Source organism: Pangasianodon hypophthalmus, chromosome 23 (genome assembly GCF_027358585.1).
Source record: "Pangasianodon hypophthalmus isolate fPanHyp1 chromosome 23, fPanHyp1.pri, whole genome shotgun sequence".
NCBI lineage: Eukaryota > Metazoa > Chordata > Actinopteri > Siluriformes > Pangasiidae > Pangasianodon > Pangasianodon hypophthalmus.
This window is the reverse complement of record NC_069732.1, coordinates 12246941-12264502: the sequence shown is the minus strand read 5'-3', so window position 1 is coordinate 12264502 and position 17562 is coordinate 12246941. Positions and strand designations below refer to the sequence as shown.

The 17562-nt window shown below is 39.0% G+C and overlaps 1 protein-coding gene across 3 annotated transcripts; it reads right to left on the bottom strand.

Moving 5' to 3' along the window:
- Nucleotides 1-180: 180 nt before the first annotated feature.
- On the bottom strand, nt 181-11933 carry si:ch211-13c6.2 (uncharacterized protein LOC100000125 homolog). 3 transcript variants are annotated; one of them, XM_026929587.3, is made up of 14 exons: nt 11647-11933; nt 11443-11567; nt 11151-11219; nt 8342-8366; nt 6053-6139; nt 5729-5877; nt 5491-5607; nt 3987-4029; nt 3083-3851; nt 2022-2085; nt 1849-1911; nt 1621-1722; nt 1203-1515; nt 181-578 (listed from the first exon to the last, which is right to left on the bottom strand). In XM_026929587.3, exons 2-14 carry the CDS (start codon nt 11500-11502, stop codon nt 376-378), a joined length of 2064 nt encoding a protein of 687 aa, XP_026785388.3. In that variant the 5' UTR covers nt 11503-11567; nt 11647-11933; the 3' UTR covers nt 181-375. The 3 variants fall into 3 exon arrangements, with proteins under 3 accessions (XP_026785388.3, XP_026785387.3, XP_034154377.2); XM_026929586.3 differs by having other exon boundaries at nt 11443-11556; XM_034298486.2 differs by lacking the exons at nt 8342-8366; nt 11647-11933 and having other exon boundaries at nt 11443-11504.
- Between the last annotated feature and the right edge of the window lie 5629 nt (nt 11934-17562).

Here is a 17562-nt window from a genome sequence, read left to right as displayed (position 1 = left end):
GAAACCATTTGCCAGGGGGAAAAAAATGGTACTACTAAAAAGTTCAGTGTTTAAAAATCTGTGTTAAAAGACAAGCAAACAGCTTCCCCATATGTTGCAGCCCAAAATGTAACTCATTCTATGTCAGTTATATGTTGTTGATGGCTGCCAAATTTGAGCGGACTCAGAAGAACCCAGAAGTGAGGAACAAAAATGGTTTATTACCACAATTTTGTACACCCATCAGTACTACATAAAACAAACACACACACATACAAATGGTTTCATCTTATCTTAAAAAGCTTTTCTAGGGGAAAACTAACAAATACAAACTTCACTGAATGACTAAAGAATTACTGAGCATTACTTCTGAACACACCGATTCGAAGGGTGCATTTAATTTGTTTTGCGTGCCACCAGTTCCAGAAGTGTGGATGCAAGCTTATCAAGAGTGGAGGAGCCTGTTTCCAAAGGTGGAGATGATGAAGGCTCAAACGGGTCATAGAGATCTCCACCAGAACGATAGTCGTGCTGATAATGGCGTTCCTCTACATAGACCCTTTCTTCTTCTCTTAGAGGTCTGGAATTCCAAGCACCCTCTGAGAAAAAAGAAAAAGTTTTAAGTTAAAATTAAAAGTATGGTGTCATTTGAACTTTTTTCAGGTTGCTTTCACATGTGTAGCTTTTAGTCCATTTGGATTGAACCCTGCAGCATTTGCTTCTTTGGTAGTGCTCATTTGTGCATCTTACTCAGGACCAAAATGAAGGTCTGAGTGACGTGGTCTTGGCCTGGTTCCAAGTGAACACTAGCACAGTTGCATTGCAGTAAGTGCTTCAACCCAGAATCGACCAAACTGCAGGAAGTGAACTAAACATGCAGTGCATTTTGGGTTTTGGATAGGTTTTTTTGTAGATACATGCTGCTAAAGCACAGAGCATTAGAGCTGCAGAAATGCTGGAGATTTGAACCAACAAATCAAAAGAGAAAATAAAAGCTGGATTGACACACAAAATGTTTTGAACTAGTTATTCATATAATTATCTAGTAATTTCATTACGAGCAGTGTCAGATATATCCGAACAGCAAACAAGCCAAAAGTATCAATTTCACTCTAATAGGTGTTAAAGTGCCCTTATTTTCCCCCAGGAACCAAACCAGTGATATTTCTGCTATAAGAACAACAAATGACATCAATAAGACAAAGAACTGCTCATCAGTTTACCTCGGTAACCTCTTCTGTCATCTGGATGGCGAGGCATGCGTTCTTCAGATCGGCCAGCTGAGCCCTCTCTATAAGGATCCCACTGATATTCAGGCTCTTCAGGACCTCTGTTTTGCCTCATGCTTTTTGGATCTTCAACGTGCCTTGTATGTAAATATTCCCTGGGGCCTAGCAAGTCACGATCGTATCTTGCAGGCTCCTGAAAGCCTTGGACATCTAAACGCCTCGACTCCGGCATATCTCTCCGCTGCTCCATTTTGTTACCGCCGTGATAGCTGTCTGTGAAATCTATCGAAGTCTGTGAAACCTGGCCCTTTTTCAAGGGAAATGAAAAGGAAAAATTTAGACTGAATTTAGAATTTAGACTAAAGTCAAATCGTACTGAAGAGAACCCGAATGAAATGAATTCGGTTCCTACCTGAGAGCGCTGAACTTTATTTGACTGGAACTCTTTGAGAAGGGTGCATAACTTATCCTTTAAGAAGTTAGCCTCTTCCACATTCTCAATTTGGATGTCATTCTACAAGCAAACAAAAATATTTTTCAAGTAAAAATCAAGTAATGTTTATTTGTAATTTGTTTAATGCAAAAATGGTCTACCAGTTTGACAAGGTCAGACCAAGCGGTGGTTATCGTCTGGACTTACCAGGACATCCAAAACATTTTCCATACGTGGAGTTACAGCTGAATCCATGCTGTTTCCAGAGGCCTATTAAACACACAAGGTATTTAAAAAAAGGTCTGAAATTTATACCACACATGAAGAATTTGGATGGAAAACACAAAACAGATGGAGCTTGTACAGCTCTGTAAACTTACTTGATTATTTGTGGGAACCATTCGTCCTTTCTGTTTATATTTTGAAATCATGTCATCAATTTGGCTAAAGGAAAAAAAAAAAGTAATTGGTAAAATGCCAAAAAAAAAAAAAATGAATAGCTTTGCTTATTAATGACAACTAGTTTAAGGCAAGCTTTTTTTCATTTTCCTCCCAGTTTGGTCATTGCCAATTCCTATCCACTAGTATACTACATGGCCAAACGTATGGGGACACTTGACATACGTGGATACTTGAAAATCCCATTCCATGGGCATTAATAAAGAGTTAGTCACCCCTTTGCTGCTATAAAAGCCTCCACTCCTTTGGGAAGGCTTTCCACTAGATTATGGAACGTGGACATGGCGATTAGCCCATTCAGCCACAAGAGAATAAGATGTTCAGCACTGATGTCTGGCAAGAAGGCCTGGCATGAAGTTGGTTTTCTAATTCATCCCAAAGGTATTTAGAGGGGTTGAGGTCAGGGCTCTGTGCAGGCCACTCGAGTTCTTCCACACCAACCTCGGTAAATCGTGACTTTACAAATATCGCACTGTGCACAGGGGCATTGTCATGCTGGAAGAGGTTTGGGTACCTTAGTTCCAGTGAAGGGAAATCTTAATGTTATAGCAAACTAAGACATTCTAGACAATTGTGTATTTCCAACATTGTGGCAATGGTTTGGGGAAGACCCTCATACAACTGTTACGGTCAGGGGTCCACACACTTTTGACCATATAGTGTAGCTCTCCCCTATCACACAACAGCTACCAACATGGCAGGGTGAGGGCCATGTGACCAGCCACTGCATCGTTTCAAGCTGCTCCTCAGGCTACATGCACAGAGCAGCTTAACACCCTCGGAGGAAAGCACTATTTGCACTCTTACGCATACATGAGCTCACAGATGTCCACAATTGGCTAGTGCTGCTCTGATTGACAGGGAGAGGAAGTAATGCCATGCCTCACCATATAGAGAGCATGGTCAACACTGCTCTCTTGGACTCCCAAAGGCATGCTTATAGGTACAACCCAATACACAATCCTAGCAAGTTTATCCTCACCTCTTCCGTGCAAGTGCCATCTCTAGCGGCGAGGCATCAGAGAATCTGCTCTTCCTTTTCTTTTTTGCAGGTATGGCATCTTCACTTGGGTAGTACCTTTGTGTTTTGTTATAGCCTTGCATTTCAAAAGACCCATGTCTTCCAGTTTCATTCATATCCTGGAAACGTTCTCTTCCTTTCTCTGTATACGGCATGTTTCTGCTCTGCCGCTGCCTTTCATCCATGCTAGGTCCTGTTCCGTGGTGTGACGTGTACGTCGGCTCTTGCATCCTGCCACTCTCTTGATAGCCCATTCCTGACTCACCAAACCTGTTTTCTGAAATGTTGCCATGATAATAATCATCACTTTCTCTACTTTTGTATGGTCCTCTGCTGGGATTTGTTTCGGGGTGCCAGTCATCGTCATAAGGCTGTGGAACGCCTTTTTCCGTATATCGTCTATCGTGAGTTCCATCGCCTTGAAAAGCCCCTATGTTCATTTCATCTTCCCAGTGAGGTCTTTCCATGTAATCCCTCTCTCCATAGGACCTTCTCTGCCTGTCACCTTGAGAATATGGTGCATCATATTGGTTATCCCCTGAACCGGACGGGTGGTGAGGTCCATCATCTCTATATGACTGGTCATATTGATTATCCTCACGATAACAAGATGGCCTCCCGTAAGCATCACCACCTTCCATATATGATTGATTGTACAAGTCTTGCTCTCTCCTGTCTCGCCCAGAGGAGGCTCTTCCCTGAACATAAGATGGAGGGTCTTGTGCTGCTCCTTCATATGCCATAACAAAAAAAAAATAATAATAATAATAAAAAATTATATATAGTAACTCTAGCATTAAAAAGTACAAAGGTACACTAACATAAGCAACTGTAGAAGAGTACACTCTTCGAGTGCACCACTCACCTCGATTTCTCAGTGATCTTCCTTTATCTGATCTGATGAGTGGCTGAAAGGAAAATAACCAAAATTCATACATGCTTTATGCTGAAAGTATATATATGTTCAGTAGGAAATCTGAACACAATCTTTCTGTAACAACAAATAAACCTCTGGTTACAAACTGTTTTAGCCATTACTATGCAAGGTCATTTCTCTTGTCCTCTTTTGTCCCCTCACAAGGACATTTCACAAGTGCTACTCTGCTGTACAGTTACCAACCTTCACTGTTAAGGACATTTCACACTGAAATTTATCTGAAGTGTTTTTATGGGAGGCAGGATATGATTCAACCTCAGTTTCAATCTCAATCTGCTGCAGGAGGCTTGGATAAAAACCGAGTAGACAAATCAAATTTATCAGTTAGCCACTGGGCAAGTAAAAGCTCCAAGGAGCTGCCCAGTCCCATGGATTGGATGCCTTGAACCATAGGCTAAAATTTGGTAGCTAATGTAAGGCAATGACGTATGACAAGCTTGTTTAGCGCATTAATACAACATTGGGAAAATCAGCAAACATGCGATCGTCTTTGCGCCCTCTGACAAAACATCCCGAACTCGTTGGTCGACATTTACATTTGAGGTGTACTCTCCTTGCATCACACATGAAAGATAAGATTTGGGTTCTGTTAGCATTTTTATTTCCTCTCAGTATTTTTTACTGTGAGGTGACTGCATGGAGTAAGCAGAAGAGTTATATGACGGCTTTGCACTCTACTTTATTTTGCTGGGATTTGCCAGTATTTTCGCATTCCTGTGTGTTCCTGATTCTAAAAAGATTGTCTGTGATCCATGAACACTAATTAGTCCACCTACTAAAAGCAGTTCTACTGACAGCAAAATCACGTTTTGGTCGATGTGTGTGGTGCAGCAGGTGATGGGAGTTGGAAGCAACACGGTGCGTCGCAAAACAGCGAAGCACATTACATTATTGTTCTTATAGCAGAACATGCATTATAAATAAAAACTTTTGTTTTGTGAAAGTTAGGGAGTCATTTTTTCTTTTTCTGGCTGTTAAATGTACTTATACTCTGGGCAAATACAAATAAACTAATAGCCTGGACAGAAAATCTGCTTTGTCCACCCCTGGACCCTGTTTGTGCTGCTGTGTTTTTACACCGCGTCTTTAACTTTAGAGTGAAAATCCATTGAAATCACACATTTCCATTTCATTTTCTACGTGCTGTGAACTACTGTATATTTAAAATCATAGTGCAGCCTGTAGAGTTTGTACAGTAACTATACTCATTTCACCAACATAAGGAGAAGTATGAGAGAAGTATTAATTCTCCTAATATAAAAAGCATGCTGTTATGACAATAGCACTTGCAGAACACAAGCTATGTGGACTGGACTGAAGGTTGTTTACGTGTGGCATGTGAGTGTTGCGTTCTTAAGCAAAAATTGTTATCATTCTTAAAAGTAATTAGCAAACCTTGTGGCAGTTAGAAAAGATAAACATGAATACATACCACTGGAGTTCCCCATCCCTCTTGCTTTTCTACTATTGCAGCCTTAGCCCTCGCAACAACACCTGCTTGCTTCTCTGAAGTCTTTTCCCATGTCACTAAGTCTGGCCTATGCCGCTCCTGAAAACATAGAATGAGACTCGTTACTGCCACTCTGGTCAAGAAGAAGGAGATGTTTACTTTCAAATAAAATACTTGGTCTGCCCCTCACCCACAATAAAGGAAAAGGCCTTGGTCTTACCAAGTATTTCTGCCGGTGCCTACGACCCACCACATGCGTGGCCATGTCATAGAGGTCCATCTGGACTGTACACAGTCTGCACCTGTACCGCAGCAGGGCTCTGCCATCATTTGTGAAAAAATCGTCCTCTTGTACCAAGTCACCAAGCCCTAAACGTAGACAGCACAAGTTATTACATAAACTCTATATGATACTTCATGGTCTTCTTCCAGAAAATGTTGAAATATATAGACACAATTGAATTGACCAATCATTAAATAAAACATTCACATTATGTTTCCTATTAAACACAAAGCATCAGCACACATCACAGCTCCATCTTACCAATAATGGGTTCACTAAGGTTCAGGTACGTCAAGTAATCTTTGATATTGGCCCATTGTGGCAATGGGGTTGGCTCTGGGATGAGGCCTATAAAATCATCACAAATTAGTCAAGCAAAATATTAAGGGAAACAAATTAATCAGTAATAAACCTGGGGAACACAATGCTGAGGACTTTAAATGAACTTGACTGAATTGATTTTTTGTTTACACAGGCTTGGAATACAAATGCTAGCTGCAAAATCCATGATTAAAGTAGGTCTTTCTGCACTTGCTCCATTTAAATTACGAAGACAGGTTTAACAATTGAAGCAAACAGTTCAGTCATGTGATCAATTAAGGTCTTCCAGTAATGAACTCCGATGGTCTTCCAGTAATAAACTTCGAAGACCTGTGCTGGACAGGTTTGTAAACGAGACCTTGTTGAGGGAAAAACGTAACAGAGACATTCCGTAATACATTGGTTTAAATCTTCAAAACTGGGCTTTTCTGGAGTTATTTCTTCCATCTGGAGGTTTCCACTTACAGCACAGGACTAAGGCCACAATATTGCAAGGTTTGCAACAAGCTGCAATGGAAATAGCTGTGTGCATGAAACAACTGAATCTGAAAGTCCTAGCATTGCATGCCAGGACGTACCCACACCAACTCTTCGATCCAGAGCAAGTGCTTATTTCAGTGGGATTGAACAAGCTGCCAGGAAGAAAGGATTCACTGGCAGCACTATCAAATCCATGTCCAAGTTCTTGTATAAGAGCTGACCTAGTCTTGGTACCAGATGGCTTGATTTCCACAAACGCATCTGGCTACCAGATATAGCTTACACTGCTTGTCCATCAGCCATCTCTAAAATTTCATGGCTGCACAGTTAGTCCATCCTTCAAATAAGCCTTGGTAGTCACAAGGAAGCAAAAACATCTGATCTCAGGGCTTCAGTATGTTCTCTCTCAGGAATGTCAGATTCATTCAACTGACTCAAGTTTCAATGCCTTTGTGTAGATTTGCTTGACATGGAGGAGTACTTGACAAGTTTACCTTCGCTGTGGTTAGGTCATAACCACTGAACAGGGGAACATTCATCGAATACAGCTGTGTCAGAATCTCCACCTTGTTTTTCGCTCAGCCCTTAAAAAAAATAAATAAATCAGCACCCTTCAAGAAGGAGGGCTGGATCCACTAGAATGACACTGTGTATCCAGATGATATTGTATCACCTGGGCTTCAAGGCTGGAGCAGATCAAACAGATGCTTAACAAGTAACAGTTCATCTTAGACCATATTAAAGGCCCCCAAACAGGGCAACGGTCTTTCGCTTTCTTTGGTAGATGAGGAGCATTTTCTTCGGCTTGGAGTGTCACATTTTCTGGAAAAATATCACACTTCTGGGGAAAATACAATTGCTGAACTTTGTCTGACGGACAATCAAACTTAACTTCTCATAGTCCAGTATCAAGGTCTTCTCAATTCATTTGACTCCAAGATGTTAAACTGACAACATACTTGGAACTCAACTGGATGATTTCTCAGTTATTACCTTGAGATGTAAGCATAGCTTTATGTGTAGACCTTAAAAGGCATGCAGTGTCTAATATGAATCCTGGCCTCTGATATGTAGATAATAATCTAAGACCTATGCCTCCCAAATGGCTCAAATTCTCAAGGATGAAATGCAGTGATTCCACAGCCATGTGTGGTTAGGAGTCCATGATAACAACCAACCGTGCTCTCTTTGCGTGGAAATGATTACTGTTTCACTCTTCTTGTTAATACAGTCAGATACCAAGTGAATGGCAGCTCAATTTGTCCTTGTGGAAATGCAGTCTCCGTGGGTCACCTTCCCCTGTCCTGAAAAGGCAGATATTTTAGTCGAGAAGGGCATCCACCATCTAGGGACCCTTTCTATAGAGTTCCATTCTTCACTCTGCAGTGATGACCATAGGCAGTCGGTAAAAGAAAAAAGGTGCCTTGGAGGAACAGGATCAGTATACCAGACTGATAGTCGTCATGTGTGAAGAGGAAACTAACACTGGTAGAAATGTAGATTAAAATGCATACAATACAAATCTGAGAGCTGAAAAGCCTTCATAAGATTTACAGGACATCTTAAACAATCAGAGTTTTGGACATCTACAAATGCTCCCTTATTATGCCCTAGGTTTTAATTTACCATTACACATGAGTACATATGGTCTTTTTATGGTGCATAACGGGATTTCCTGGTAACTGCTATTCAACAGACTACTAATGGTATAAATGATCAAACTTGTCTTGACGCATTAAGTGGACTTACCCTTATCAGCTAAGGTTCTCTCCCTCTTTGTAGAGTTAAGGCCAAAAGTGCATGAAAAACAGGTACAGGTGAGTAAAGCACATCATAGCAGAGACTTGCCAGCAGTTTCTCTCAAAAACAAAAGTAAACATGTTAAATGCAACAGTTATATTGTCCTTTTTTTTTTTTTTTTAACCTAAGTGGAATAAGTGGCAATGTGTTATTGCCAATGAAAAAAGCAAAGTCAGCTTCAACTCTTTGTCCTTTTGACCAACACAATCCATGTGTAATACCCACCTTGCATTTTTGCATTTTGCATTTGTGACGAAGTACAAATTATCATTTATACTTTGTACTGTGTAGTGAGGATGCAGGATGAAAGCAAAAGAAGTGCAACTTGGTGAGCAATAACCACAACAACAATCATAACGTCAGATCCGTTTTCTCTCATTCAAGGTGTTAACAAGAGTGGAAGTGACTGGATTGTGCAGAAAGGGAAGAGCACTCTGCAAATTAAAAAGTCAAAGGTACCATGTACTGTGTAGTGTGATCAGAACTATACACAGCACACCAACGGGCAGTTATGTAGAAATTTGTCTCTGCCTCAGACACTCCATATGTGGCTCACAGGGTGTTTCATATATATTATATACTTAAGCTTCAGTAGCTTCAGCAAGCTTCAGTATTTTGAAGTATTCTGATTAGATTTCTGTTACTGTTGTGTAGGTTTTCAATGGGAAAGAAACTTTTGAACAGAAACACAATGAGGTTTCTAGAGCAAGATCTAGTCACAGGATTAAAAAAAAATCATATCAAGCCCTCTTAGTCTAAATATAATAAAGTAAAGAGAGTTTTGTTTGAAGCGGTTAGTGGTGAGAAAACATGTTTGGTTGTTTGCAGTGTCAGCTAAACAGCCACCTCCAATGAAAGTAGGTGGTTCTTGGCCAAGTCTAGTGACGAAGTATCAGAATCTCTAGCAAAAGCTAGAAATCTGGCTTACAAGACTATACAGAAATTAGAAGTGGTAAAATAAAAATAATTTCACAAATAAACCATAAGTCAGCAGTTCCTTTAGAAAACAAAACTGCATACAATCTGAAGAGAAAAAGATGTTAAAGCTATAAATATGTTGGTGCTGAATCAAACCTCTGTTATGTACATCTTCAGCAGACAGGGGCTTTGTACATACTCATTACTGCAGTGGTCTTTTTCACAGCATTCTCATTTCTTTCATTTGTACAACACCATCTTCAACCAGATTCATCCGCAACCTTTTTTTTTTTTTTCTTTAATGAAAGCTCTCCAGACCCCAGAATAGGGTGTGGCTCCAGCAAAATAAGACGCGGGTCAATTTAAACTTGACAGTGATTGGCAAGTTTTGAACCGTTTGAACCTTGAACCTAGTGTGCAGATTTCCTGTAGTGTGAAGCAGGCCAAGCATGGGGAACTGCAGTGACAAAACCTGAGCCCAAAATAAGGTAAGTCTTCCAGTGTAGGACAAAGAATTAACAACAGAGTCGACGCATCAAGGGAATCAAGTTCATATGAGGAGCCTGACTGAAGTGTTCAGCGGCCCTGATCATCACTATACCGTGAAGGAGACACGTCTGTAGGCTTTACACATAACGGCATCATGGAGGATCCAGCCGTCTACACCTAAGTAGTTTAAAACTGTGATAGTTTTGGAGAAATCCAAAGACCGAGCAAGACAAACGATGTGATTGCGCCGAAGACAAGACGGTGTAATATTGTTAGGAAATGTACAGAATTTTTAAAGGCCAGATGACTAGATCACTGAGAGAAGAAACATGTTATAAATGTAAAGTAAAAGCACACAATGTTATGTCATAGTTTGGCATATAATATGACACAATGGCACAGTTTATCATACACAATAACAAGAACCTTCTTCCACACTAGGGTGTTTCAGTCACTTTTGTGTTTCTGCACTTGTTTTCTTTCTCTCTCTCTCTCTCTCTCTCTATCCATCCATCTCAAAATATCTCTCTCTGCATATTCATCTACCTCACTATAGCAATCTCTCTCTCTCTTGTATGTATGTATGTATGTATGTGATATATATATATATAAATAAAAATAAACACACACACCTATCTATACATTTCTATCCATCTGTCTGTCTCTCTATCTATTCCTCAATATACATTTGTCTATTGCTTGATCCATCCATCTCTCTCTATCTATCTATCTAGATCTACTTCTGTTTATTTCTATCCATCTATCTCTATCTTTTATCCATATGTCCCTCTATCCATCTAGCTCTCCATATACATCTACTGCTCAATCCATCCATCGGTCTCTCTGTCTAGATCTACCTCTCTGTCTAGCTATCTCTCACCATCCATTTGTCCCTCTATCCATCTACCTACTGCTCGATCCATCCAAATCTCTCTAACTAGATCTACCTCTCTATCTATCTACATATTTCTAGCTCTCTAGCCATTTCTCTCTCCAGCTACATCTTTCCTAATCTCTCTCACTCTATCCATCCATCTGTCTCTCTATCCATCTATCTCTCTTTTTACCCATATGTCCCTCTATCCATCAATCTCTCTCTCCATCCATTTGCCCCTCTAGCCCTCTACCTATTGCTCAGTCCATCCCTATCTCTCTATCTAGTTCTATCCATCTACATTTCTATCCCTCTAGCCATTTCTCTCTCCATCTCCATCTTTCTTAATCTCTCTGTCTATCTAGCACTCTCCTTCCATCTACTGCTGTGATTTATTTGCAGTTGATTATGCTACAGGTTATGTGATTAATATCAGTATGAATTATTTGTACACTAGGCAGCTTGTATGGTACATACCTTCAGATGCTGTAAAGTGGTCAGATGGATCTTATAGTTAGTATCCCCTCTTATTCTTTTGTCACAAATCTGCAATAAATAAATAAATAAATTCAAGACATCTCTATGTACAGAGTCAACACAGCAATACAGTTTTTCTCCATGAGAAACACACTGATCAGTTAGCCACAAGCTAACCTCTGTATTTACCTGTATCTACAATAAAAAACTGCCACGTTTTTATGTAATAAACCTCAGGTTGTTTTAGCTAACTGGCTAAATGTGAATACATGATTAAACCAGCTGAAGTTACCGTGCAGTCTATAAACGTGTTGGACTCTCCGTCGTCGTAAACCGTCAGCAGGTCGGCCATTGCTAATCCTCTTGCTCTGCTTCAGCTAGCTAAATATCACCTGCACTGACAAAGCTAACAAAAAGCTAATCATTCAGTAATACAGTACTTTAATGATATGTTATTAGTTAAAAAAATTAATTTACTTTAGTACAATTAACTTACAATTATCACGTTGAACTAGATATCGTTACAAGGATTTGTAAGGAACTAGCTGCAGTATAGCTCGCTACCTCGACGAGGCTAGTTGGCTAACTTCCGGAAGCGTATGCAAATTCACACAGACTCTGTATATTTTATAAATTTATAAATTTACTGCAACTGCATAAACCCAAAAACTAAACTCTATTTCTCCCAAACGCCTTTCTCTAAACTCCCCGGTGTGCTTATGCACGTCTTTTCTGTTACTTCGCCTCCTCTGCTATTTTTCACTACAGAATAAAAGCCATGAGCAGACCGGAAGTGGGAGGTTTACACAGTTGTGAACGCAGAACGCTGTAAAACGCCGCAACCTCTGCAAAATACCCATAATCCCAAGTGACTGGCTACTGATGTGAGTAATATACAGCTGCACGGCTGCACAGAGAAATGATCAATCTCAAACAGCTGTCTGAGTGATAGAGGGAGCAGGAGGCCATTTCAGATCCAGCCCAAGAATGTTTGAAATGGCATGAATGTATAGTACTTACTGCACACCTACACACTATACACTACACTGTACACTATTTACTGCACAACTACACACTATACACTACACTGTACACTACTTACTGCACCAGTACACACTATACATTACTTACTGCAGCACTATACACTGTACACTACTTACTGCACAACTACACTATACACTACACTGTACACTACTTACTGCACAACTACACACTATACACTACACTGTACACTATTTACTGCACCAGTACACACTATACATTACTTACTGCACAACTACACACTATACACTACACTGTACACTACTTACTGCACCAGTACACACTATACACTGCTTACTGCACAACTACACACTATACACTACACTGTACACTGTTTACTGTACCAGTATACACTATACACTACTTACTGCACAACTACACACTATACACTACACTGTACACTGTTTACTGTACCAGTACACACTATACACTACTTACTGCACAACTACACACTATACACTACACTGTACACTATTTACTGCACAACTACACACTATACATTACTTACTGCAGCACTATACACTGTACACTACTTACTGCACAACTACACACTGTACACTACTTACTGCACAACTACACACTATACATTACTTACTGCACCACTACACACTGTACACTACGTACTGCACCACTATACACTGTACACTACTTACTGCACCAGTATACACTATACACTACTTACTGCACAACTACACACTATACACTACACTGTACACTATTTACTGCACCAGTACACACTATACACTACTTACTGCACAACTATACACTATACACTACACTGTACACTACTTACTGCACCAGTACACACTATACACTACTTACTGCACAACTACACACTATACACTACACTGTACACTATTTACTGCATCAGTATACACTATACACTACTTGCTGCACAACTACACACTATACACTACACTGTACACTACTTACTGCACCAGTATACACACTGTACACTACTTACTGCACCAGTATACACTATACACTACTTACTGCACAACTACACACTATACACTACACTGTACACTATTTACTGCACCAGTACACACTATACACTACTTACTGCATCAGTATACACTGTACACTACTTACTGCACCAGTATACACTATACACTACTTACTGCACAACTACACACTATACACTACACTGTACACTACTTACTGCATCAGTACACACTGTACACTACTTACTGCATCAGTACACACTGTACACTACTTACTGCACAACTACACACTATACACTACACTGTACACTACTTACTGCATCAGTATACACTGTACACTACTTACTGCACCAGTACACACTATACACTACTTACTGCACAACTACACACTATACACTACACTGTACACTACTTACTGCACCAGTATACACTATACACTACTTACTGCATCAGTACACACTGTACACTACTTACTGCATCAGTATACACTGTACACTACTTACTGCACCAGTACACACTATACACTACTTACTGCACAACTACACACTATACACTACACTGTACACTACTTACTGCATCAGTACACACTGTACACTACTTACTGCATCAGTACACACTGTACACTACTTACTGCACAACTACACACTATACACTACACTGTACACTACTTACTGCATCAGTATACACTGTACACTACTTACTGCACCAGTACACACTATACACTACTTACTGCACAACTACACACTATACACTACACTGTACACTACTTACTGCATCAGTACACACTGTACACTACTTACTGCATCAGTACACACTGTACACTACTTACTGCATCAGTATACACTGTACACTACTTACTGCATCAGTACACACTGTACACTACTTACTGCATCAGTATACACTGTACACTACTTACTGCACCAGTACACACTATACACTACTTACTGCACAACTACACACTATACACTACACTGTACACTACTTACTGCATCAGTACACACTGTACACTACTTACTGCATCAGTACACACTGTACACTACTTACTGCATCAGTATACACTGTACACTACTTACTGCACCAGTACACACTGTACACTACTTACTGCACCAGTATATGCTACACACTACGTACTGTACCAGGATGTACTGTATACTGCATCTGCCATCTGATTATGTAAGAGGGAGAAGAGACCTGGACGCAGACACAAAGCAGACGGGCCTTGGTTGAGGTCAGCTGGTGACAGCAACCCAGAACAGGCAGCGCTGGAGGACCACTGTCAGTGATCCATGCTCCAGAATGGGCGATGGGCCTAACCAACCATCTGATTACGTAAGAGAGAGAAGAGACCTGGACCAACCAACCAACCAACCATCTGATTATATCAGACCAGTGCTCTGGGACCAATTTTCCACAGGGGCTCTTCAAATTAGTTTTTAGAAAGGACCCAAAAGCAATAAACCAAACCTAATCATAAAAGGCCCCTTCACCTCCATTATTAACCATATGCCCTAGTCAAAATCTTTGTTGCCTTGAGACCTGCAATCTGTACTGTTTTGAGGCCCTATGATTTATTTATGTGCCTGTGGCTCTACTTATTCTTTTGTTTGTCACTTTACCATGCTTTCCACCTACAGAGTTTACCTGGCTACAAATACTGCAGACAAGAATCACTTGTTTCTTATCAGAATTACTTCCTTTGGAAGTCCATTTCTGCCACTTAAAAATAATAACATATATACATACATACTGTTGGTATGGTTCTAACCTAAGACAGTATCTCAAAATTATGACTTGTTATCTCATAATTTTGCCTTAATATCTCAAAGTTATGATTCAGTATCTTGAAACTGATTTTTTTAATCTCATAATTATTATTTAATATCTCATAAATATGACTATTGAATGAGTAGCATGAAATTATGAAAGTGTCATGAAATTATGACTTGATATTTCATAAATATAACTTAGTATTTCATAATTATAACTTCTTGTACTTATGAGATAATACACAGGATTTTTTAAATGATAGCCTACTGTAGATTGTCATGATATTAAACTATTCACTAAAAGCATTTGTATTTGTATATCATGCAAACACATATATACACAGATATACAATAGTAAATATGTATTTAAATGTATCATGTATAATTTCTTCGCTTTGATTATCTCAAACATTATCTGTGTTTTATAAAGTTCTTAATCCTAACCTATAAGACATCCCAGTGTTAGATGTATAGTGTTAGTAGTACTATTATCAGTTTAGTCATTTCTGAAGTACTGTCCTTGCAAACATACCCACACGAGTAATAACAAAGCATTTATGTTATGTTTTTTTATGTTTTGAATCTAGATGTAAGGAAGGCTTATAAGTGAGCCCTGGTACTACTGAAGCAATACTTTGGAAGATGGCAAGGAGTCACCAAGCAGTCGTCTTCTCCACATTGACCATCAAACATTCACACAGATATTTGAAAGATACTGAGTAGAGAATAACCAGAGCTAAGCCAACAACACTCAAGTACTGAGAACATGATGGCCAACAAACAGCACAGCTGCCACGTTACAGATTCTCACATCTTGTACTATATTTAGCAATTAGATCTTTCACAACACTAAACAGAAACAGTGCATTTCTAAATAAAACGTGAGCTTGATTTCCAGCCAACAGAACAGAACCATAGTATAGTTAGCTCACACAGTCTAGAGTTTTATGTACTAATGTGGCAGATGCTTTCACCGAAAATAAGTAAGAAGGCAAACTTTAACCACTGAGCTATCACTGCTCCCAAATCAAATAACTACAAAGACATGACTGTTTAATATAGCCTTTATTTTAATAGAATTATTCCAGCATAAAGCAGGACACAGGATTAAAACATGCCATGGCATGCTGTTATAAGAACATAATTAACAATGGGGTCATGAAGTGTTTTATTTCTCTTATACCACAAAAACTTGCAACAATTACCATTTTCAGTTTATTAATGAAAGATATGTTGTGCCTAACAGTTTATAGTTACATTTAATATTATGGAATGTCCATGAGACAATTTAATTCCTGTTAGCACATGTGACTGAGAAGTGTGTGACTGGTACAAAATGCAGAAACTGGAGTTTGGTGTGGTAGCTCAGTGGTTAGAACAGTGGACTTCTGATTGGAAGATTGTAAGTTCAGATCCCATCACTGTCATGTGGCCACTGCAAGGCCCTTAACCCTCAACTGCTCAGTTCCATAAAGTGAGATAAATGTAAGTCACTCTAGATAAGGGTGTGTGATAAATGCTTTAAATGAGATTCCTTCCATAAATATCTCCTTACAGAAATCCTCCCCATATCAACAATTGCACATGTGTTAAATAAAACCATGGTTTTAAATCTATTTATTATTAGGCTTATTATTAGACTTAGTGCAGTGGTATAAATGACAATAATGCCAGGTGAAATACCTCACCAAAAAAGTGTAATGGGAAAATTAACACAATTAGCCACCAGGGGACAGTACAACTCTGACCAAAGCCACTGATATACTACAGCCTTCAACTACAACTAGGAAAACTCATTCTAAAAGAGAGAAGGGAAATTGTGTTTCTTTTTTAATAATCATTTTAATCTCCATTTCTAATTGCACAACTAAAAAAAGACTCCAAAATAGTGCTGATTGATTAGTAGGAAGATTCATGCAAAAATATAGCCAAAATGGAGAATTAATAGTAAATATAATAGTAAATATAATACACTATAAACTCTTGAAATAGTGTAGCTATATATTAGTATGAGGCAGAAATTTTTTATTTAACATAAATTTAGTTTTGGCTGAACTGTACGTTTAATTTAAACTAGACTGATACACATTTTTATAGTGACTTTTTTTAACAGGTTCATGATGGATTATAGTTTAGTTTAGAGGCACAATAATCAAAGTGGCCAAGGGATTCGCAGCGATGTGTCACATACAGCCAGGGGGATGCTATTTAATTTATTTATTTGAAAACTACTACAAACTACTACTGATAAGATTCTTGTGGAGATTATTTAGTTATTATGAGTATAAGCCTAACTGACTAGTCACTTGAATAGTTAACACATATAGATTTAATAATTGTTTTTAATTGTAATTGTCTTTAGTAATTGTTTCATTTAATTTCAGTAACCGCTTCATCCTGGTGAGGATTGCAGTGAATCCGGAGTGTATCCCAGGAGCACTGGTTGCGAGGCAGGAATACAGCCTGGTGTCCATCACAGTGCTATATGGGATTAAAATGATTCCAATCACACAGCGTTTTTTTTCTAATGTAACTCAATATCTCTCATTTCAACACAACATAACAAGTTTTGGGTTCTGTGTGTGGGACGTGCAGGAGAACTCTAACGTCTTTAATAAACAGATAATACATATTTGCTTAATGTGCTTAATATTTGAATAA